The 23,859-nt window shown below is 44.9% G+C and overlaps 1 protein-coding gene across 7 annotated transcripts in view; it reads right to left on the bottom strand.

Moving 5' to 3' along the window:
* The window catches only part of EML1 (echinoderm microtubule associated protein like 1), a 194,799-nt gene that overhangs the window by 62,126 nt on the left and 108,814 nt on the right, over positions 1-23,859 (bottom strand). For all 7 annotated transcript variants that reach the window (XM_018066342.1, XM_018066345.1, XM_018066339.1 and 4 more), the window contains exons 2-3: positions 21,566-21,748; positions 4,266-4,401 (exon numbers count right to left, since the gene is read on the bottom strand). In XM_018066342.1, coding sequence (XP_017921831.1) covers positions 4,266-4,401; positions 21,566-21,748 — 319 coding nt within the window. The remainder of the gene's footprint in view (positions 1-4,265; positions 4,402-21,565; positions 21,749-23,859) is intronic.

Raw genomic sequence — 23,859 nt, 5'->3', positions numbered from 1 at the left:
CATTCAAAGGATTACACACCATGAGCAGGTGGGTATTCCACCTGGAATGCAAGGACCATTCAATATAAGAAAATTAATACAATACACCCCATTAACAGAAGGAGACAAAAATCACACCATCATCTCAACTGATGCAGAAAAAGCACTTGACAAAATTGAACACCCTTCATAATAAAAACACTCAGCCAAACAGGAAGAGAAGAAAACTACCTCAACATAGCAAAAGTCAACAAGTGGAAATGAGAAGCCACAGTGAGTGTCATACTCAACGGTGAAAGACTGAAGGTGTTTCCTCTAACGCCAGGAATAAGGCAAGGACACTCCCTCTCGCCACTACTACTGAACACAGTACTGGAAGTTCAAGCCAGGGCAATTAGACATGAAGAAGAAGTAAAAGGCATCCAAAGCTGGAGAAAAGAAAGTGAAATTATCTCTCTTTGCAGATGACATGGTTTTACATGTAGAAAACCCTAAAGATTCCACAAAAAACTGTTACAACTGATAATTTCACTAAAGTTACTGAATACAAAAAACAAAACACAAAAATCACTTCCATTTCTATCCACTAACAATGACCAATCTAAAAAGGAAATTAACAACCCCATTTATGATCGCATCAAAAAGGACAAAGTACTTGGGAATAAACTTAACCAAGAAGTTGAAATACTTATAGACAGAAAACTATTAAACATCGCTGAAAAAAATCGAAGATACAAAGAAATGGTAAGTCATCCTCTGTGGGATTGGAAGACTTAATATGTTAAAATGTCCAGGGGTGATGGTGAAGTCACTCAGTCACGTCCGACTCTTTGCGACCCCATAGACTGTAGCCTACCAGGCTCCTCTGTCCATGGGATTTTCCAGGCAATAGTATTGGAGTGGACTGCCATTTCCTTCTCCAGGGGATCTTCCCAACCCAGGGCTCGAACCCAGGTCTCCCACATTGTAGACAGACGCTTTACCGTCTGAGCCACCAGGGAAGTCAAAATGTCCATACTACCCCAAATGATTTATAGATTCAATGCAATCCCTGTCAAAACACCAATGGCATTGTTCGTAGAAAAAAATTCTAAAATTCATATGAAATCCCAAGGGATCCAAAGAGCCAAAACAATCTTGAAAACGGAGAATAAAACTGGAGGACTCACATTTCCTGATTTCAAAACATACTACAAAGTAACAGTAAGACAGCCCGGTACTGGAATAAAGAGAGATGTTGTCATTGTTTTAGTTGCTAAATCATGTCAGACGTTTGTGACCCCAGTGGATTGTAGACCGCCAAGCTCCTCAAATGTAAAATGGTGCAATCATTAAGGAAAACATGACATTTCCCCAAAAGTTAAAAACTGAATTATTAAGTTGGTGCAAACATAATTGCAGTCTCAGACTATGAATTTTATATCATTACAACTAGGCTCAATCACGTCTTTATTAAACAAAATAGGAACCAGTGCATTCAACGCATTTTTGCCAATGAGAGATAAGTTTGTTTATTCCTGCCGTGTAAAAATCCATGCTTTGGGATTTGAGGAACTTTTGGAAAGCATTTTCTGCCTCCTGCTGGTTGTGGAAGTGTTTTCCCTGAAAAAGTTGTTGAAATGCTTGAAGAAATGGTAGTCAGTTGGTGAGAGGTCAGGTGAATACGGCAGGTGAGGCAAAACTTTGTAGACCATTTTGTTCAACTTCTGAAGCACTGGTTGTGTAACGTGTGGTTGGGCATTGTCGTGGGAAAGAATTGGGCCCATTCTTTGGACCGATGCCGGCGGCAGCCACGGCAGTTTTTGGTGCGTCTCATGGATTTGCCGAGCATGGTTCTCAGATGCAATGGTTTCACCAGGACTCAGAAAGTTGTAGTGGATCAGACGGGCAGCAGACCACCAAACAGTGACTGTGACATTGTTTTGGTGCAGGTCTGGTTTTGGGAAGTGTTTGGAGTTTCTTCTCGGTTCAGCCACCGAGCTGGTCATTGCCCGTTGTATAAAATCTACTTTTCATTGCATGCCACAATCTGAGAAATGGTCCACTGTTGTGGAGAAGACAAGACAACATTTCAAAATGATGATTTTTTTGACTTTTGGACAGCTCGTGAGGCACTCACTTATAGAGCTTTTTCACCTTTCCAATTTGCCAAATGACTGGGGAATGGTCGACTTTGAGTTCTTGGGCAACTTCTCATGTAGTTTTAAAAGGATCAGCCTAGACGATCCTCCCAGCTGGTTATTGTCAGCTTCTGACGGCCAGTCACTGTACCCCTCATCTTCAAGGCTCCCGTCTCCTTTGCGAAGCTTCTTGAACCACCACTGCACCGTACATTTGTTAGCAGTTCCCGGGCCAAATGCAGTGTTGATGTTGTGAGTTGCCTCCACTACTTTGTGACCCATTTTGAACTCAAATAAGAAAACTGCTTGAATTTGCTTTTTGTCTAATATCATTTCCCTAGTCTAAAATAAAATAAACCCCAAGTAATAAGTCATTAGCAAAAAACATAAAGCAAGAAATGCTCATTAAAATAATATATAACACAACCACATTTATTTAAGAATGTATTCCCATATCACATGGCCAAGTTCAGCAATGCAAAACTGCAACTACTTTTGTACCAACCTAACACCAAACGATTTAACAATCTACTTTGGGGTATATACCCCCCAAAATTTCAAAGCAGGATCTCAAAGAGATATCTGTACACCTACATTCACTGCAGCATTATCCCAACAGCCAAGAGGTGGAAGCAACCCAAATGTCCACCAACATGAATGGATGAAGAAAAGGCGGTATATATATGCACAACAGAATGTTGTGCAGCCTTAAAAAAGAAGGAAATCCTGCCACAAGCTGCAATGTGAATGAACTTTGAGGATATTATGTTAAGTGAAATAAGTCAGCCACAAGAGGATGGATACTGTGTGATCCCACTCATACGGAACATCCGATGTTGTCAAAATCATAGAAACAGAAAGGAAAAGCATGATCACCAAGGGTTCTGGGGAGGACTTACTGTTTAAGAGGTACAGTTTCAGTTTGGCAACATGAAAAAGTTCTGGAGATCTGCAGTGAAACAACGAGAATATCCTTGACGCTACTGAACTGAACACTGAAAATAGCTAAGGTGGTAAATTTAATGTGATGTGCTTTTTGTTGTTGTTGTTGTTTTCCACAATGAAAAAAAAAAAAAGGAAGAAGTGGTAACAGATGGCAATCTGAAACTTAAAAAACAGAATTGTCAGCCTTACAACATCTAGATGAATAAAACACAGTCTGTATCTATTGCTGCCGGTTAGGATCCAGAAGGTCATTTCATGTTGATTGTAAATAAATGATTCAAGTAAGTAATAAAAAGGTATGAAAGGAGGCCAAGAATTTCTTTTTAAAAAGCCCTGCAAAATCAATTTTCTCAGAATTCACAAACAATAAGTACACAGAGCTCTATCTGATGAAGCACCGTGCAAATTTGCTCAATGAAGAGTCTCTGTAGAAGCACTATGTATCTAAAAGATACGAAGGGACTGCTACATTTTCATTCTGAGTCACAATGCGGCCTCAAATCTACTCTCATTGACCCACGGGGTACCCCAGTGCATGGCAGGGCACACTCACCCCGAATCCCCAGCACCCATGAAGCAGGCAGCATTCTAATGAACGCTACAAGTTCTCAGAACAAGCTCATGAGGTAGCATTGCAGAAGAATTTCTTTAAGACTTTCTGTGCCATATGACCAACAGGTGTTTTGTTTTTTAGGGCATAAAAATTTGGAAAAGTAGACTGGCAATATAAAATCTACATTTTTAATACGACAATTGTGAAACTGTAAAAAAGTTAAGAACGACCTATGCGCTATCTGACAAACATCAACAGCTGAGACTCCACTGTTAACTGCCGTCCAAATTTTACCGACAAAAATTTAAGCTCAGTACAGCAATCTGAATTTTGCTATATTCCAAGTCCTTGCACCTGCAAACAGCATATTCATTTTTTGTATAGGTTATACTCCCACTTTTTTTTTTTAAATTAAAAGTGTAGTTTAAACAATAACACAAAATGGTACACTGTGGCTTTAGTGAATGAGATTTCAGACTCTGTGATTATATCTTAAAAAAAAAAGCAGAATAATAAATCAACACGGTTTCTGTTTTGGCAACACACCAAATATTGTGCTTTCACAAGCTTTAACTCAAAGGAGAAATATTCAAGTGTCATACAAAAGACTAATGCTTATTTCAGCATCTGAGTTGCCACAGCTTTCATCGAAGGCGCCTCTTGCCTACCTTTTGGCTGTGGCAGGCACAGCGGTTTCTCTCCTGGCCCCCGGGGGTGCTGGCAGGGAGCCACTGGGTTTCTTTGGTACCACAGTGCCGTTGTTGACGGTGGTTCTTAAAGGCAAGGTCTGCACCAGTGGTCTTGCTGGAAGACAAGCAGAAAAGGCAATTAGAACCTTTCCCTTTTCAAGGGAACTTTACGGGACTTAAGGCAATGTAGAAAGAGAAAGGGCATCCGTTTCAAAATGCTAGCAGAGTCGATAAAGGTACAAAGACAACTCTGAAAAAACAAACCCAGCCACTCAGAAGGGACCACTCAGGAGGGACCTACTTGTAACCTGTAAAACTGCAAAACTTCTAGATGAAAACACAGGAGAAAAATCTGTGTGACTTTGAGTTTGCTGATGAGTTTTTAGATATAACACCAAAAGCACATCCATGAGAGAAGAAAAATTAACAGCTTAGGCCTCACTAAAATGAAAAAAATTTTTTTTGCTCTATGAAAGACATCATTAAGAGGATGAAAAGACAATTCCTAGACCGGGGAAAATATTTGCAAGTCACATATCTGATGATATTGTATACAGAATAGGAAAAGAACTCTTAAAATTCAACAGAAAGAAAATGAATAGCCCAATTAAAAAAAATGGGCAAAAGATCTGAACAGACACCTCACCAAAGAATATATACAGATGGCAAATAAGCATATGAAAAGATGCTCAACATCTTTTGTCATTAGGGAAATGCAAATGAAGACAATAATGAGATATGTCTATTCCACCTATCAGGAGGGCCGAAGTCCAGGACACAGACAACATATCAACTGCTGGCCAGGAGGCAGAGCAACGGGAGCTCTTCTTCAGAGCGGGTGGGGATGCAAAATGGGGCAGCCCACTTGGGAAGACAGTCTGGCAGTTTCTCACCAAGCTAAGGCTTATAAACTTTACCATTGCGGTTGTTGCTTAGTTGCTAAGTCGTGTCTGACTCTTTTGCCACCCCATGGGCTGCAGCCCACCTGGCTCCTCTGTCCGTGAGACTTCCCAGGCTAGAATACTGGACTGGGTTTGCCATTTCCTTCTCCAGGGGATCTTCCTGACCCAGGGACTGAACCCATGTCTCCTGCATTGCCAGGCGGATTCTTTGCCACTGAGCCACCTGGGAAGCCCCAAATTTTACCATAGGATCCAATAATTGTTCTGGACACTAAGCATTTACCCAACTGATTTGAAAACTTATGCCTACACAAAACCTGCCTTTAATATTTGTTGCTGTTCAGTTGATAAGTTGTATTCAACTCTTTGCGATCCCATGGACTGCAGCATGCCAGGCTTCCCTGTCCTTCACTATCTCCTGGAGTTTGCTCAAACTCATGTCCATTGAGTCGCTGATGCCATAAAGCTGTCAAAACTGGAAGCAACCAAGAAGCCCTTCAGGGGGTGAGGGGTAAACAAACTGTGGTCAACGCAGGCAACGGAATAGGATTCAGTGAGAACAGGAATGAACCAATCCACGCAACCATGGATGAATCTTAAATCCAAATTGCCAAGTGAAAGGAGCCAGTCTGAGAGGCTATACACTTTATAAAAAGTTAAACTATAGGGACAGAAAGCGGATCAGAGGTTGCCAGAGACTGGAGATGCTATGACAAGGTGAAGCACAGAGGTTCTTCGGGGTGGCAAGGCTCTTCTGTATGATATTGTAATGGTGGATGTATGACACTACACAGCTGTCGAAACCCACAGATCCTTTTATTATTTTATTAAGAGTGAGCCCTAATATGTGCAAGTAACGTTCAATTAGGAGATGGGGAACCCCATGATGGAATGCAGCTTGTGACAAAAGAATCTACCCAACCGCGTTAGAAACACGCAGTACAACCTCACGGAAGCGGGTGGAGAGGAAAGGGGCCAACAGAGGGATTTTGGAAATGAGTAGAGACTGGAGGACTACAAAAGGAGCTGCATGTAAGTACTGTATTCTAAGAACAGCTGGCAAACTTGTTTCCCAGGGGGCCACGGTTAACAGTTCTGAAACCACAATGTGTGAACACGAGAACTGGACAACTGGTAGCTGCCCCAGAGGATGGCGGGAACCAGCTTCTGGCTGTTGGAGAGGAAGACGACAGACCAGCAAGGGGGAGGGCTAGAATGAACCAGGAGGGACGGCGCGGAGGAGGAGGCAGCAGTGTGAACTCACGTCTAGCTTAACAAAGACAGAGACACACAGGTCCGTGATAACAGGTAAGCCTGCACAGACATCTATTTCCTAGCCCTGCCTGCTGAGACCCAGGGCCCACACGTTGGTTTCTGATCCCACTCTACAACAAAAGGAATCAGGGACCCTTGGGGAAAAGCCCGAAACTAGGGCTGGGACAGGGAATATCCCATATGAGCCTGGAGCATCTTATGGTACCAGAAAGTAAGGAAGTGCTCACAAAACCCACACTGATTGGGGGGTGGGGGGCGCGGGGGCGTGGCAAAGGGACACAGGAACCAATGGGAAGAGCCAAAGTTGGAACACTCCGCACCACAGAATAAACAATGCAGTACTGGCTTATACCCCAAACTATCAAATAGATATCCACAGGTTCACACTGATACAAACACATGATGGAATAAACACACGAGGAGGACACACCCCTGGGCAGAATAGTTCCAAATAATTCATGTGGATACTTTGTCCTTCAGGGAGTGGGGCATATTCTCTGCCCCTTAAGTGCGGCCTGGGCACACTGGCTTCCTCCTAAGCCATGCAGTGCGGAGGTGTGACGAGCAGAACCCTGAGAATCGCACCTCAGCCAGGCAATGGAGGTGAACGTCAACAGCGGCAAGTCACGCAGACGGGCTGCGCCCCTGGCAGATGGGATGAGAGCACCGCTGTGTCTCTGCGGTCCTTCTCCCTGAACCCGCCCCGAGTCTAATGGGGAAAAAGGCATCAGACAAACCCAAACTGAAGGACAGTACTCTGCACAACTGTCAAGGCTAAACAAGAACGAGGAAAATCTGAGAAACTGTCAGTCCAGGGGAGCCTAAGAAGGCGCTATGACTAAATATAATCCCAGATGGGATCGCGAGACCAAATCAGGACACAAGGGATAAACTAAGGAAATCTGGGTGCGGCATGCCCTTGATTGATAAAAATGTATCAGTACCGTTCCATCAGTTGTGACAGACATCCTAACGTAAAATATTAACAATAGGTGAAACTGGGTGCAGGGGATACAGGAACTCTGGTCTGTTTGCAACTTTTCTGTAAATCTAAAACTGTTCTAAAATTGAAAGTTTATTTTAAGGTACTAGCAGAATATATTTTGTTCATCCCCAAGTTAAATCTGCCTCGGAGTAGCCCTTAAAAATACTACCAATGACAAAACTGCCTAGAATGCCAAAATTTCAATACACTGAAACTTTTCAGTCCCAAAAGCTAAGGGCCGGCTCCCACCCCCCCCCCTTCTTTTTTTTTTTTTTAAATTGTGAAAGAGCACTTAAACAGCATAGTCAGACCCCTCCGGCCACAGCAGGACACCCTTCCCCACCCCCTCCAAGCTCTCTCTCTCCCCTCGTTCTCTGAGTACCTGCTCCAGCCAGGGGCCCTAGCCCAGTGCTTGGAGCGAATATTCCTCAAGGAAAACACCACAGCTCCAAAACAGAGATGCTAAACCTTCCCTCACACACACAGTCTGCTCCCATGCTGATGTCCACTCTCTGCCAGGACAGAACCTTCTCCAGAAGAAACGCCATCCATGCCTCATCTCCACCTCCTCTCTCTACTTCACCTACCATTTCAGTCTCCATTCTGTCGGTCTTTTTTAACAATTTATGTACTACTGTGCTGGTGGTGTCTTCCCTGAGATTCACGTTCACCCAGAACCTCAGGATGTGACCTTATTAGGAAACAGGATCTTTGAGGCCCTGCTGCTGCTGCTTATCTCTCAGTTCTTTCTGATTCTTTTGTGACCCCCTGGACTGGAGCCCACCAGGCTCCTCTGTCCATGGGATTCTCCAGGCAAGAATACTGGAGTGGGTTGCCATTTCCTATTCCAGGGGATCTTCCCGACCCAGGGATCGAACCCACATCTCCTGCACCACACACAGATTCTTTACCGCTCGTGCCGCCTGAGAAACCCCAATATAACTGGTTAAGGTGAGGTCACACTGGATTTGGGTGGGCCCTAAATCCAATGACTCATGTCCTTGTAAGAAGCCCCATGTGTATATATGTCCATTCAATGGAGTATTACTCAGCCATAAAGGAGACTGAAGTCATGCCATCTGCAGCACCGTGGACGGACCTGGAGATGCTCATATTAAGTGAAGTAAGTCAGACAGAGAAAGACAAGTGTCATGTGATGCCACTTAGATGAGGAATCTAGAACATGAGACAAATGAGCTTATCTTCAAAACAGAGACAGGCCTACAGACATTGAGAACAGCCTTGTGGTTGCCAAAGGGTGGGGAGAGGGATGCAACGGGAGCTTGGGGTGAGCAGATGCGAACCATTAGGCATAGAATGGATAAGCAACAAGGTCCTACTGCGTAGCACAGGAGACTCTATTCAATATCCTGTGACAAACCATAATGAAAAAAATATCTAGATATGAAAAAGAAAGCATACATGAAGAGCTGAACCACTCTGCTCTACAGCAGAGATTTAGACAACACTGTAAATCAGCTATCGTTCAATAAGATCAATCAGGGGGAAAACAAAGAAGCTGATGTGAAGGTGCATAAGGAAGGGGCTCGCCGCGTGAGACGGAGGCAGAGACTGGAGTGACGCACCCTCTACCCGAGGATGCAGCAGCCACGGAAGGCGGGAGCCATGCATGGACCAGGCTCCCCCTCGGAGGTTCCAGGAGGAACAACTCTGCCAGCACCCTGAGGTCAGCACAGCGATACTCACTGCAGACATCTGGTCTCCAGAACTGTCAGGGAATCCATTTCTTTTTGTAGCCATTCGCTACAGAGGCCCGAGGGAGTGACCACAGCACACGTAGCAGCGTGCTGGGCGTCTGACTTTGATTCCGCTGTCACCATCTCTCTGCAGAGGCTCCCCCAGCGCAACCCCTAAAGCAGAGGGCTGGTCTCCCACTGCATTCGGCAGCTCTGTCCCGGCAAATCTCCTTTAAAAACCCTTGTCCTAATCCTAACATCCCTCACGGATGGTCTCTAACGGCTCCTCACAGCCCACTGCACCACGTGACAGGTCATCAGAACCAACCAAAATGCAAAAGCTGAAACCTTGATGGGAGCTCTGAGTGCCGGACATCAGACAGAGAAGGAACAACTTAAAATGTGTTATCTCATCCAGTGGGGAGGACACGTGTGGTCTGGCTCCACTGCACACACAGGCCTGGAGGAGGGAGGAGAGAACACTGTCCCCCGACTCCCAGGCCCATGCGCCTCCGGGCCACTCTCCATCATTTTACTCTTATAATCTCAGGGATCAGCGCTCACTCTTCACCAGATTTTTTTTTTCCTCTCTTTCTTATTTAAATTGTGAAAGTATGACCATACATTTACAGGAGACTTGGAATACAAAACAAAGTTACATACAGTTTCATTATGAACGTGAAAGTCGCTCACTTGTGTTCAACTCTGCGACCGCACGGACTATATAGTCCATGGAATTCTCCAGGCCAGAAAACTGGAGTGGGTAGCCTTTCCCTTCTCCAGGGGATCTTCTCAACCCAGGAATTGAACTGGGGTCTCCTGCATTGCAGGCGAATTCTTTACCAACTGAGCTATTAGGGAAGCCCACAGCTCTGCTATATATTACAATTATTTTTTTAAGTAGATATGTCAAAATTTTTAGCTGGGGTTTCAATATCAAATTCTCAAAAATCAATAGGATGAATACACAGAAAAGTAGAAGGGTTTAGTAGACGTGATGTGTGAACTGGAGCATAAAGAAGGCTGAGCACTGAAGAGCTGATGTCTTCAAACTGTGGTGTTGGAGAAGACTCTTGAGAGCCCCTTGGACAGCAGGGAGATCAAACCATTCAAGCCTAAAGGAAATCCACCCTGAATATTCATTGGAAGGACTGAAGCTGAAACTCCACTTGATGTGAAGAGCTGACTCACTGGAAAAGACCCTGATGCTGGGAAAGATTGAGGGCAGGAGGAGAAGGGGGTGACTGAGGATGAAATGGTTGGATGGCATCACTGACTCAATGAACATGAGTTTGCGCAAACTCCAGGAGTTGGTGAAGCTCAGGGAAGCCTGGCGTGCTGCAGTCCATGGGGTCACAGAGAGTCCGACATGACTGAGCAACTGAACACCAGCAGGAGACCTGAAAATCACCATGAACCGATTCAACATAACTAAGATTTACACAATTTTCACAAACAGTAAAATACAAATTCTATTCAGGTTCCCACGGACTATAAACTAGGAGACCCTGGAACATATCCGGGGACATAAAACACAGTGCACAAACCTCTTGGTCTAAAGGCACTGAAATCACACAGTCTGTTCTCTTCTCGCTGTCCCCACCCCACCTTCTTTCTCCCACCAGGTGCCAAGGCTCGCCACTATCTGGGCCCCCTCCCTCTACCCACAACAAGCAAACCCACCTCACTCCCACCACCTAGCTTGTTTCTGTGAAGCAGAATCCCATGGAGTGAAAATGCAGCTCGCTGGGCCCCATTCAAGGTCTGCGGCGGGGCCTGTGACCCTGCATTTCTAACCAGTCTCCAGGCTGCTGCTGCTGCCGCTGCTCTGGGGACCGCACTCGGAGCATCACTGGTCTGTGCCAACCTCTGGCTGGGCAGGGCCTCTCCTCACCAGCCCGGCCTTCCCTGGTGGCCCCGGCTCTATGCACACCAGTCTCTATCTCGTAATTCAGTGCTTGATTACGGGCTGCTGTTTTAAGCGGGCTAGTCTCATTTACACCCGGTTAGAGAGGGTGAATCCCATGGACAGAGGAGTATGGTAGGCGGTAGTCCATCGGGTCGCGAAGAGTTGGACATGACTGAGCAACTTCCCTTTCAGTTTTCACTTTCATGCATTGGAGAAGGAAATGGCAACCCACTCCAGTGTTCTTGCCTGGAGAATCCCAGGGACGGGGGAGCCTGGTGGGCTGCCGTCTATGGGGTCGCACAGAGTCGGACGTGACTGAAGTGACTTAGCAGCAGCAGAGAGGGTGAGACATTCATGCTGGAAGGGGGCGCCACCTACATCCCGCTCTGTGTGCTTGGGAAGTGGGCTGGACTCCACACCGAGCCCCATCACGTGCCCATGGGGCCACGGGCTGGCAGGTAACTGGACCCTAAGAGCAGAGATGTGCTGGGGGAGGAGCAGCTACACCCAGCGGGTGGGGCCACAGCCCAACTGGGGACCCGGCTGGAAGGAGTCAGGGGTACAGCCTCTGACCTCACTCTCCCTTCCTGCAGACCCCACTAGGGATATTGCTGCTCAAACCTCACTGGAGCCGAGGGCAAGAGGCTGAAAGGTATGGTCCGTACAGCCCCGCCCCTGGGGGCAGAGAGCTGGCTGGAGGAGGGTAAAGGACGTGGCGGGGCTGATGGACGATGGCTGGCCGCCTGCTCCTCTACAGCATCTAAGCCAGGACCTGCCTCCCACACGCTTACATGCCTGCCAAGCCAGGCTGGGTGCCCCCGGGGCCGCCACGGCCCCTGCTTTGTGCCACCTTCATGCATCTAGTCCCATCCACCCCATCACCCACAGGCTCCACGAAGGCAGCATCTGCTACGATGCTGATGCGGAAGGTGTTGCACGTGCATCTGTTGAGCAGACTGCACTAAATTTCAAAAACAAAGATCCTGCTTCCAAGAAAAGGACCTGTGTGGCCCTTTCGGACTCTCTTTTTGGCTGCGACACAGGCGTGTGGGATCCCTAGTTCCCTGACCAGGGATTGACCCTATACCCCCTGCCGTGGAAGGGCAGCGTTTCAACCACTAGGCTGCCAAGGAGATCCCCTCTGAGTCACTGTTTTTAATTTTTCCTCGAGTCATAATTTCAAAATTCAGTCTCATAATAATTGAGCACTGTTCTTCTCCCCCAAAAGGAGATGGGATTTTTAAAAGCCCATAAAAAGAACATCAATTGCATGCAGCAGGCCTTCTCAGAGGGCATAATAAACCTCACACATTAAACTATAATAGGGTAGCATCAAAAGCAAACAGAATTGTTAAAGCTGTAATGAGAAATCATAAAAGAAAAACAGCGGCTATGGAGAGGAAAGGGGCTTTCCTGGTGGCTCAGATGGTAAAGAATCTGCCTGCAATGCAGGAGACTGGGTTTGATCCCTGGGTCGGAAAGATCCCCTGGAGAAGGAAATGGCATCCCACTCTGGTACTCTGGCCAGGAGAATTTCATGGACAGAGGTCCCTGATGGGCTACAGTCCAAAGGGTCATAAAGAGTCAGACATGACTAAGCGACATGTTTTTTAGGGTGTATGTGTGTGTAGAGGAAGGGGAAAGAAGAAAGGAGAAGAAATGGTGGTCACTGATGGAGTGACAAGAGGTTGCAAAGAGTCCCACTTTGACAAGATCCAATCACTGCTACGTCCCTGTCGACACTGTGCTCGGCCTGTGTCACCACTGACTTCTTGAACAGCATCACAACTACACCAATATGTTTGCTAAATACCTATTTTGCCCAGAACATCACATGAGATTTCTTTCATGTCTTCATATGTAAACATGATTAGCCACTCAAGGAAAAACTGTTGCTGCCATAAAGAAAAGTTTTGAAGAAAAGCGTATTTCCCAATGTCCAATCTGAACAGGCACCAGCCTGGAGGATGAGAACGGCAAGACACAAGAACAGCTATACTGAGTCATTTTCAGACAATCGATCTTAAAAACTGCAGGAGAGAAATACCACCAGGGAAGGAAGATTCAAACACAATTTCCAGCTCATCGGGTGTTAAGATAAATGGATCGCTGGCTTCGACATGACACTGAGATATGAGACATTCTTCTGGTTCAAGAAAGCTTCTTTAAAAATAATTATTTCCAGGTGATGCAGTGGTAAGGCATCCACCTGCCAATGCAGGAGACGCAAGAGACCTAGGTTCGATCTCTGGGTTGGAAAGATCCCCTGGAGTAGGAAATGAAAACGCACTCCAGTATTCCAGCCTGGGAAATCCCATGGACAGAGGAGCCTGGTGGGCTACAGTCCCTGGGACTGCAAAGAGTCAGACGTGGTTGAGCACGTACACACACATACATTTAATTGCTTTTAGGGGCAAAACATAGACAAACAGTCCCTTGGCTGCACTCAGATGATGAAACGCTCTAGTTTGGATATCAAGGTGCAGCCTAGTATCCTGAAAGCTGTGTGAGAAGAACTGAAGGCAGGATTTCAGTTACGATCAAAGCTGCCCGAGGCGGACGAAGGTCCAGTGAAGGTCCTCTCTGTATCCTGCACACACAGGCAGGGGCCGAGGAAGACCCCAGACGGTTCTCGTCGCCCAAACAGTCACTCTTTTACTGGTGCCCAGGCTGAGTGGAGGGAGGAGAGGACAGAGGGCGATCAGGTCTGGGAGACGGGGGCCTGGGCGTGAGGTCCAGAGTGTCCCAAACTGGCAGTGTGACCGCAGGCAAGACTCCCTGGGACCTGCTTCCCTAGTCCATACGGTAAAGACTTCATAAAATGCTTGAAGGGTAGCTCTTCCTGCTCTGAAATCTAGGACCCTGATTCCTACATTAGAGTGAGAAGAGTGTTCAGGAAAGAAACACCCGAGTTTCTATGTGACTTTACCACGCTGTGTAAGTTCTTAGACCCACTAACCCACTGGAAGTGAAGGAGAGCAGCCAGCAGGCTGAAGTGGACAGGTCCTGCAGGGAGCAGAGGCAGCCACATACAGAGTGTTTATGACCTGTCTGTGTGCGTACTATTTCATATAAACTCCCACAAACTACCCTTGAGTCAACTTCCCTACAAAATGACTCCAGACCATGGGAACTGAAAATCTCTAACAAAGGTATTCAGAATCTCGGGTCTAAGGCATTCACAAGTATGCTTGAAATGAAAAAGTCTTCATCATTCGAAATGGGAGGACTGGAATACCCAGACTTTCATGAAATACTATTTTTGACAATATATTTTCAAAACTATAGCTGACGTAAACACATTCAAGTATAGGCAGTCAAATCTACTAATGTTTGTTATTATGATATTGTCATAATCTTATGATCAAGATACCCTTTTAACTGTTGTTATTAAGTTGTGTCCAACTCTTTGCGACCTCATGGACTGCAGCATGCCAGGCTCCTCTGTCCTCCACTATCTCCCAGCGTTTGCTCAAATTCACATCCACTGAATAGGTGATGCTAACCATCTCATCCGCTGTTGCCCTCGTCTCTTCCTGCTCTCGGTTGTGCCTAGTATCAGCGTCTTTTCCAATGAGTCAGTTCTTCACATCAGGTGACCAAAGTGTTGGAATTTCAGCTTCAGCATCAGTCCTCCCAATGAATATTCAGGACTGACTTCCTTTAGGATGGACTAGTTGGATCTCCTTGCAAGGGACTCTCAAGAGTCTTCTCCAACACCACAGTTCAAAAGCATCAATTCTTCGGCGCTCAGCTTTCTTTATGGTCCAACTCTCACATCTGTACCTGACTACTGGAAAAACCATAGCTTTGACTATATGGATCTTTGTCAGCAAAGAGATGTCTCTGCTTTTTAATATGCTATCTAGGTTGATCATAGCTTTCCTTCTAAGGAGCAAGCATCTTTTAATTTCATGGCTGCAGTCACCATCCACAGAGATTTTGGAGTCCCCCCAAAATGAAATCTGTTACCCTTTTAATTTATATCACATTAACAACTCAATAAAAAACAATAACAACTTATCTAATGTGCAACATTTGATAAGTAAAACATTCCATTAGGTTTCAAAATAAATTTAATTATGAAAAGCATGACTATGTATGTGATTATATGTAGAAATTCAAAGTTTAACAAAACTGATCATTATGAACCCAGAATTCCTAACTATCTACATCAAAATTGAAAAGATGTCTATATTTGGAATCAGAAAAGGTGACGTGCTTTCACTAAATTGTAAGACAAAGTAGATAATTACTCACGTGCTGGGTAAAAGCCTTATCACTAATTCCAAGCAATATTACAGATGCATTTATCCTTCAATCCAGCAATCCCACTTCCAGGAACCTATCCTAAAGATACACTGGAGAAATAAAAATGCCGTATGCACAAGGCGTGTTTGCAAAACAGGGATGGCACATACCCATTTCTTTCTACTTTTATATGCATTTGAACGTATTCATAATACAAAGTTTAAAAACAATCTTTCTCAGTCTCTGAAATATATCTACTGAATATATCTACCAAGTGTTCAGTCGCTCAGCCGTGTCCAACTCTTTGCAGTCCCATGGACTGTAGCCCATCAGGCTCCTATGTCTATGGGATTCTTCAGGTAAGACTACTGGAGTGGGCTGCCATTTCCTCCTCCATATCTATCAAGTCTTTTCTACAAATCACTAACGAATGTCTATTTAAACTGGCAAAGGCAATTACAGAGGAAAATGGAAGAAACTATGGCATGTTCTGTCTAAAAGAAAGCACAAGTTATTTTCTGTAATTAACTAATTTGTAAGGAGAAAGATAAGGAGAAAGCACAGTAGATGTGAGAGAAGGAAGAATTGCTAATTTTGGCTAACCAGGATAAAGAACTAAGTTAAATATGCATTGATTTCATTCACTGAAAAGAACTTAAAATTTTTTAATTTGTTAGTTACACTTCTCTAATAAAATTTATAGACTATAAAAGACTATAATACAATATTTTACATAATTATACGCTGAATATGATTTATTGTATTTAGGATACTTTGCAAATTAAATTAAACCTTGAAAAAAAGAACTCTCATTTCAAGTCACATAGTATTCATTTCTTAAATATTCGGTTTGATTTGAATAATGCTAATTTAAATAATACTGCTAAGAGGCGTGTACATCCAAGCAACACAGATGACTGAAAAACAGAAGCGAAGCCAGGCCTACAGGGGTCAAGTTCCAGATTTCCCCAAACCAGATGGACAATTTGTATGGGGCAAATTATCCAGTCTCCTAGAGGCTGCCTTCTCATCTGTAAAATGGGAACACTAATACCCACCTCAAAGGGCTGTGGAGAAGTGACATGAATTAATATATCCAAAATACCTACTGCAAAGGCCAACACCTATCCAATTAATAAATGGTAGTCTCAGGTATTATAGTGAATATCAGTGTTAAGTGTTAATATAGCAGAAGCTCCTTAAGGATGACTTGCAGTTTGCTCTCCACAGTACTTGCAAAGACTAAATTCTGAGACGAGGTTTTGATGTTCCAGATTAACAGAATTGTCTTGCTTGTCAGCGCCTCCAGCAGATGGTTTCTGCTTATAGTGATTTACTCTCTGATCTGTTGATTAATGGGACTATTAATATAAAGAACAGGAAAGTCTGAAGAAGGTATATTCAGGTTTTTAAAAAGTTAAGCTGTCAAACGACAGTCTGAACTGCCAAGCAAAATTTTAAATGAGAAATAAGAACTCTAGTTGGTTAATGTATAAAAAAGCAGACAATCCTCTCATACAAGGGACAACTAGATTTCAACCTACATTTTACATTAAAATCCCATAACACTTCCCTAGAACTGAAGTGGAAATTAGTCGTGCATGTCAACAATGGATCTATTATGAATTTAACTCCAAAGCACATTGCTTGTCTTCTCGAGAATACACGTGAGCAAGCTGCAGCCTCCAGACATTTGTTCTGAGCCCTGCTGCTGACCTTGTGCAGTGAAGATCACCTTTGGTGGTAAGAAAGGAGTCATTTTTAAAGCATAAATTCCTTCTGCTTATTAAGGAATGCACACCAAAGAACATTTAGTATAAAAGTATAAAAAGGAAAAAAAAATCATCACCCCATCGCTTAGGGAAAAAAAAAGATAACTCTTGGTACACTTCACTCTTCTTTGCATAGATTTTTGTCTATTTAGTTGGAAAATACAACATATCCAGTTTGATATCCTGATTCTGCCTTTTAATATAATACACAAACATCTCCCATGCTGTTACCTAAAACAGAAGCATCTTTGAAGATTACAAAGCTTTCCCTCACATGAGGTGCCACAGTTTTCTGGTTATGTCCCTAGTGGTTACTTCTGCTTTTGTATTTTCTATACAATTTTTCTCCAATACCTGTAATTCTGTAAGGAATTCCCTTATTCCCATGCATTTTTCTGTATCTACACTCACAATAGCAATATAATGGTGTCTGTTCACTGCATTCTGTCCCCCTAGTCCAACCACAATATTGAAAAAAACTTTCATATTAGCAAGAATTTTAAGAATATCGGCCTCCAGAAATTATTCGATTCTCTTCTCCCCAATTTATGATAACCCAAGCGCAGCATAATTAAAACATCCCAAATCTTCCTAGTCCCTTGGACAGCAAGGAGATCAAACCCATCAATCCTAAAGGAAATCAGTCCTGAATGTTCATCAGACGGACTGATGTTGAAGCTGAAGCTCCAATACTTTGATCACCTGATGCAAAGAGCCGATCACTGGAAAAGACCCTGATGCTGGGAAAGATTGAAGGCAGGAGGAGAAGGGAGCGACAGAGGATGAGATGGTTGGATGGCATCACCGACTCACTGGACATGAGTTTGAACAAGCTCTGGGAGATAGTGAAGGACACACTGTCATGAGAAGGATGAGTTATCATCCATGGTCTCCCTGGCAGTACTGAGGCCAGTGAGTAGACACTGCAGTCTGACATTTTAGAATGGCTGATGGACGGTCACGGCGCTCACCACGCCCTTCTTTTGAGCTGAGCCACACCAGCGGCTCCCTGTCTGACCAGGTGGCCTGCTTCTCTGAGGCCCAGTCATTCCTGTCACTGGGAAAACAGCTCAACGCTATGCACCAGAAGCTCAAGACTCTGAGACCTAAGCTTCTGGCAACTCACCCTGGAGGGAAAGTCGTTTAATATTTAAAAAATCTGAACACCACGTGCCCAGTCTGTACGAGGGCGGCAAACCCAAAGAACAGCATGTGGCAGTAATACGTGGCCTTCAAAGACCCAGAGGAGGTTTGTCTCAAAGCTGTCTTGCCTAAGTATCCCCCAGCTAAGCCACAGCCCTGGAGTGCCAGCTCCAGGTAAGGGGCACATGGCACGCCAACATGGCAAGCTCTGAAAGAGAAGCAGCGACTTGGAGCTTCCCATGGGATCACTTCCGCTTCTCCCCTCCTCTCCCACCATCCTCTAAGTGCATATGAAAGTGGGGATACCACAGCCCCCTGCATTCAGGCCATGCCATTCACCAGCTCTCTTACGACCTTTTTTCTATTTCTTGGTGTGACTTTATCGTGCTTTGGTTTATTTTCATTTTCGAAAAGAATGCTATAAAGAAACATCCAGTCTAAGTATGAAGAAAAAAAAGTTAGAAGTTTCCAAAACTCAAACTTTACTCTTAATCAAGAAAAGAAAACTCCTGGGCAGGCCCCTTTATTCCGCGCCCCCCCCCTTTCTAAAAATAGAAGTTTAGAAGCCTGAAGTTGTATATAAAGCAACGACTTCAAATGCACCCTTTAAGATACAGTAGTCATCAGATTTATTTTTGGAAAGCTGCGTAGGTCAAGAATACCTAGAATAACCTGGTTTCTATTTAAAATACCCTAATCGCTTTGTAACTTAAGAGAAAAAGATTATTTAAAGGGATTATTCACAATGTAGGCATCTCCCAATATGTATATCTCACATGGAGCTGGTGATAATTACCCTGAAGGACAGGGAAGAGAGATTGCTTTCCACAGACATGTGAAAATGTATCCAGGCTGGAGAAGAAACGAACAGATGCAACATCAAGACAGTACCCTCTCCCGACTCCAAGGAAAAGATGGTAACTGTGAAATGATCTGCTAAATCCCAACAAAATAAGAAAGGTGATTTTAAAGGGACATTTACATGCTACAGACTTAAAACGGCTTAACCAAAGGAATTTGACAGCCAAGATGAATTCCGTTTTCAAGAGTTAGCCATGAGGAAAAGCGGTTCTGGCCAAAGATGAGTAATGCATATTGGCTGAAATCAGCTGCCAGGGTTCTAACTAGCAGGAGAGAAGCTTTTACGAGGCATTTTATTTCTACAACTGTAAGAAGAGGGTCACTACAGAGTTACTTAACACACAAATATTGCTTTCTATTTTGTTCCTAGGCACCACTGGGGAATGAAATGGTGATTTAAATGTGCCAGAAATCCACTATTTATAGGTATAGAATTCTGTTATAGGCAATGTTCTACTAGAAAAAAAAAAAAAGGGATTAAAAAAAAAAAACACAGGAGGTTTTGCCTTACGAGGAGCTTATGAGCAAAGAAGGAGGGGAAGTTAGTAATAAGCTTCAGGTTCTAAGCACGTCAGGGAGGGGCCTGCCCCCTCTCAGCCCCTGATCAAGAGTGTTTGCTGTGCTGGACTGGACGCCATTGTAAACTGAGGGCAGAGAGAGAGATGAGAGTCACTGAAAGCATCCAGGTGGCACAGCCTCCACAGGGGCCAAAGAATAGTGTGTGGTTTCAGTTTTGGTTTGACAAGCTCTCTCTATCTCAGAGTCTTAGCAAACTGTTCTCCAGTCCACTGTGGACATTTCTTCCTGGATTCAACTGGCGTTTACTGATCACCTACAACTGTGCACGCCTGGGCTACAATTCACCAACGTCGGCTACAACTCACCAACATTGGCTACAAGTCACCAACGTCAGTGACAAGTCACCAATGTCAGCTACTCGTCACCAATGTTTACTGCAATTCACCAAGGTCGGCTACAACTCACCAAGGTCGGCTACAACTCACCAACGTTGGCTACAATGTTGGCTACAACTCACTAATGTCGGCTACAACTCACCAATGTCCAGGCAAAAGATACCGTCACACTTTGTGGGATGATTTCAACAATCCTACGATTGCTTCAGTGTTGTTCTAAGCTTGGGTTCTCTGCCAATATTAAGAGAGCAACGTGTCTCCTGGAGCAAGAATCTGAGGTGAACGACCATGTGATCCTACAATCCCACTCCTGGGCATATGTCCAGAGAAAACCATAATTCACCCCAGTGTCCAGATCAGCACCGTGCACAACAGCCAAGACAGTGAAGCAGCCTAGATGTCCATCGACAGAGGCGTGCGTAAAGAAGGCGCGGCACGATGTATGCAGGGGCGCATTAGTCAGCCACACAAAAGGACCAAATCATGCCACTTGCAGCAACGTGGATGAACCCAGGGATGATCAAAGCAAGTGAAGTCAGTCAGACGGAGAAACACCACAGGCTATCACTTACATGTGGAATCCAAAAACAAATACGAATGAACTTATTTACAAAACAGAAATAGACGCACAGACATAGAAAACAAACTTACGATTCCTAAAGGGGAAAAGAGGGAGAGGGATAAATTAGGCGGTTGGGATTAACATATACAACTTATTGTGGTCGCTCGGTCACTAAGTCGTGTCCAACTCTCTGCGACCCCACGGACTGCAGCACACCACGCTCCTCTGTCCTCCACTATCTCCTGCAGTTTGCTCAAATTCATTTCTGTTGAGCTGCTGATGCTATCTAACCATCTCATCTGTATATAAAACAGATAACCAACAAGGACCTACTGTACATACAGTCAGAGAACTATACTCAGTATTTTGTGACATCCTATAAGGGCTTTCCAGGTGAGGCACCAGTGAAGAATCTGCCTGCCAAGGCAGGAAACCCAGGTTCTAGCCCTGGTTCGGGAAGATCACCTGGAGAAGGAAGTAATAACAACCTGCTCCAGTATCTGTGCCTGGAAAATTCCATAGACAGAGGAGCCTGGCAGGCTACAGTTCATGGGATCACAAAGAGTCCGACATGAGCGCACACTTACATAAGAGAGAAGAATCTGAAAAAGAAGAGACACATGTATGCGTATGTTCTTCCCAGGTGGTGCTGGTGGCAAAGAACCCGCCTGCCCATGCAGGGGACAGGGATTCGATCCCTGGGTCAGGAAGATCAGTGTAGAAGGAAACGATGGCCCACTCTAGTAATCTTCCCTGGAGAATCCCACAGATAGAGGAGCCTGGCAGGCTGCAGTCTATGGGGTTGCAGACAGTCAGGCAGAGCTGAAGCAATTTAGCATGCACGCATGCACATATATGACTGAAGCACTTTGCTGTACGCCTGGGACCAACACAACATTGTAAATTAACTGTACTTCTACTTTTTAGAAAAGAATACTTAAAATGAGAAATAACCAAATTGCACCACTGCCGAGCCCACTGCCGCTCCCGCGCATCTCCAATGCCCACCTTTGGTAGGTCCTTTCCTGTTGAGCACGGCCTGCTGCTCCTCAGTGATGTTCAGCCTCCGAACCACATCGGCCAGAGCCGACTTGAGCAGCTGGATGTCGTCCTCCTGCATCTGGACTCGCTGCTCCAGGGAGGCGATGCGGTCTGTCACCTCCATGCTGCTGGCAGCAGAAGCGCTGTCATCTAGACCGGGGAAGAAAGGAGCAACTGAGTCTCAACTGCTGCCCAGAGAAGTCAGACCCAGAGGCACACACCAGCACGCGGCCATCACACAGTGGTATCTAAAAACTAGAGACCACGGCTTCCCTGCTGGCGCAGTTGGTAAAGAATCTGCCTGCAGTGCAGGAGACCCACCTGAGTGCAGGAGACCTGGGTTCAACCCCTGGGTCAGGAAGATCCCCTGGAGGAGGAAATGGCAACCCGCTCCAGTATTCTTGCCTGGGAAATCCCATGGACAGAGGAGCCTGGTGGGCTACAGTCCACGGGGTCACAAAGAGTTGGATACAACTGAGCAACCAAACCACACCACCAGAGACCACGGCAGACTGTGTGAAGCCTTTTATTACAAGGAACTACAGTGCTTCATTCTGCTACTGTCTTTTCATTCTCTAGATTTGTGCTTTTCGTTTTTTTAAACTGTGGTTTTAATTGCCATGATATTTTTCTAGAGCCGGGCCATTTTCTTTGCATGATATTAGAGAACCCTAGAAGTAGAGTGGATATTAGCGTACGTCTAGGACAACTTCCCACAGGTGGTGGAAATCTGCTGCCCAGCCTCTGGCTTTTGTTCCAACAATGCTACTGACAGGTCTGTGCAATGACTACCCAACCAGTCAAGACTTTAAAGGAATGGCTAATCTGACAAAGAGGCTTCCCAGGTGACTCAGTGGTAAGGAATCTGCCTGCCAGGAGATGCAGGTTTGAACCCTGGGTTGGGAAGATCCCCTGGAGAGGGAAATGAAAACTCACTCCAGTATTCTTGCCTGGGAAATCCCATGGACAGAGGAGCCTGGCAGGCTGCAGTCCAATAGTCACAAAATGTCGGACAACACAATTTAGCAACTAAACGACAACAAACCTGACAAAGCAATCAGTTCAGTTCATTTGCTCAGTCACGCCTGACTGTGACCTCATGGACTGCAACACGCCAGGCTTCCCTGTCCATCACCAACTTCTGGAGCTTGCTCAAACTCATGTCCACGGAGTTGGTGATGCCATCCAACCATCTCATCCTCTGTCGCCCCCTTCTCCTCCTGCCTTCAATCTTTCCCAGCATCAGGGTCTTTTCCAATGATCAGCTCTTCGCATCAGGTGGTCAAAGTATTGGAGCTTCAGCTTCAGCATCAGTCCTTCCAATGAATATTCAGGATGGATTTCCTTCACAATGGAGTGGTTGGATCTCCTTGCACTCCAAAGGACTCTCAAGAGTCTTCTCCAACACCACAGTTCAAAAGCATCAGTTCTTCAGCGCTCAGCTTTCTTTATGGTCCAACTCTCACATCCATACACGACTAGTGGAAAAACCATAGCTTTGACTAGATGGACCTTTGTCGGCAAAGTAATGTCTCTGCTTTTTAACATGCTGTCTAGATTGGTCATAGCTTTTCTTCCAAGGAGCAAGCAACTTTTAATTTCATGGCTGCAGTCACCATCTGCAGTGATTTTGGAGCCCAAGAAAATAAAGTCTGTCAGTGTTTCTACTGTTTCCCTATCTATTTGCCATGAAGTGATGGGACTGGATGCCATGATCTTAATTTTTTGACTGTTGAGCTTTAAGCCAGCTTTTTCACTCTCCTCTTTCACTTTCATCAAGAGGCTCTTTGCTTTCTGCCATAAGGGTGGTGTCATCTGCATATCTGAGGTTACTGATATTTCTCCCAGCAATCTTGATTCCAGCTTGTGCTTCATTCAGCCCAGCATTTTGCATGATAAACTCTGCATGTAAGTTAAATGAGCAGGGTGACAATATACAGCCTTGACAACTCATAGTTCTGTCTAGAATTGCTAACTCATAATTTCTTAGCAAGGTCCATCAGGGCCCTCCATGGTCCTCTTGGCCTCTCCAACTCATCTTACACCCTTCTTCCCCTCTCTTTCTGAGTTCCTGTCACACTACCCTTTCTCTCTTACTTAAAGGATTTGTGTCTGCTGTTGCCTTTGCCTGAAGCATTTCCATGACCAAGTTCTATTCTTTCAGTCTCAATTCGAATGGGAGTTTTTCAGAGAATCTGGCTAATAATCTTTCCTAAAGTTGTTCTTTTCAGTCACATTCACCTTGTTCCTTTTCTTTTTTT

This window comes from Capra hircus, chromosome 21 (genome assembly GCF_001704415.2).
Source record: "Capra hircus breed San Clemente chromosome 21, ASM170441v1, whole genome shotgun sequence".
Classification (NCBI taxonomy): Eukaryota; Metazoa; Chordata; class Mammalia; order Artiodactyla; family Bovidae; genus Capra; species Capra hircus.
This window is presented reverse-complemented; position numbering and strand designations above follow the sequence as displayed.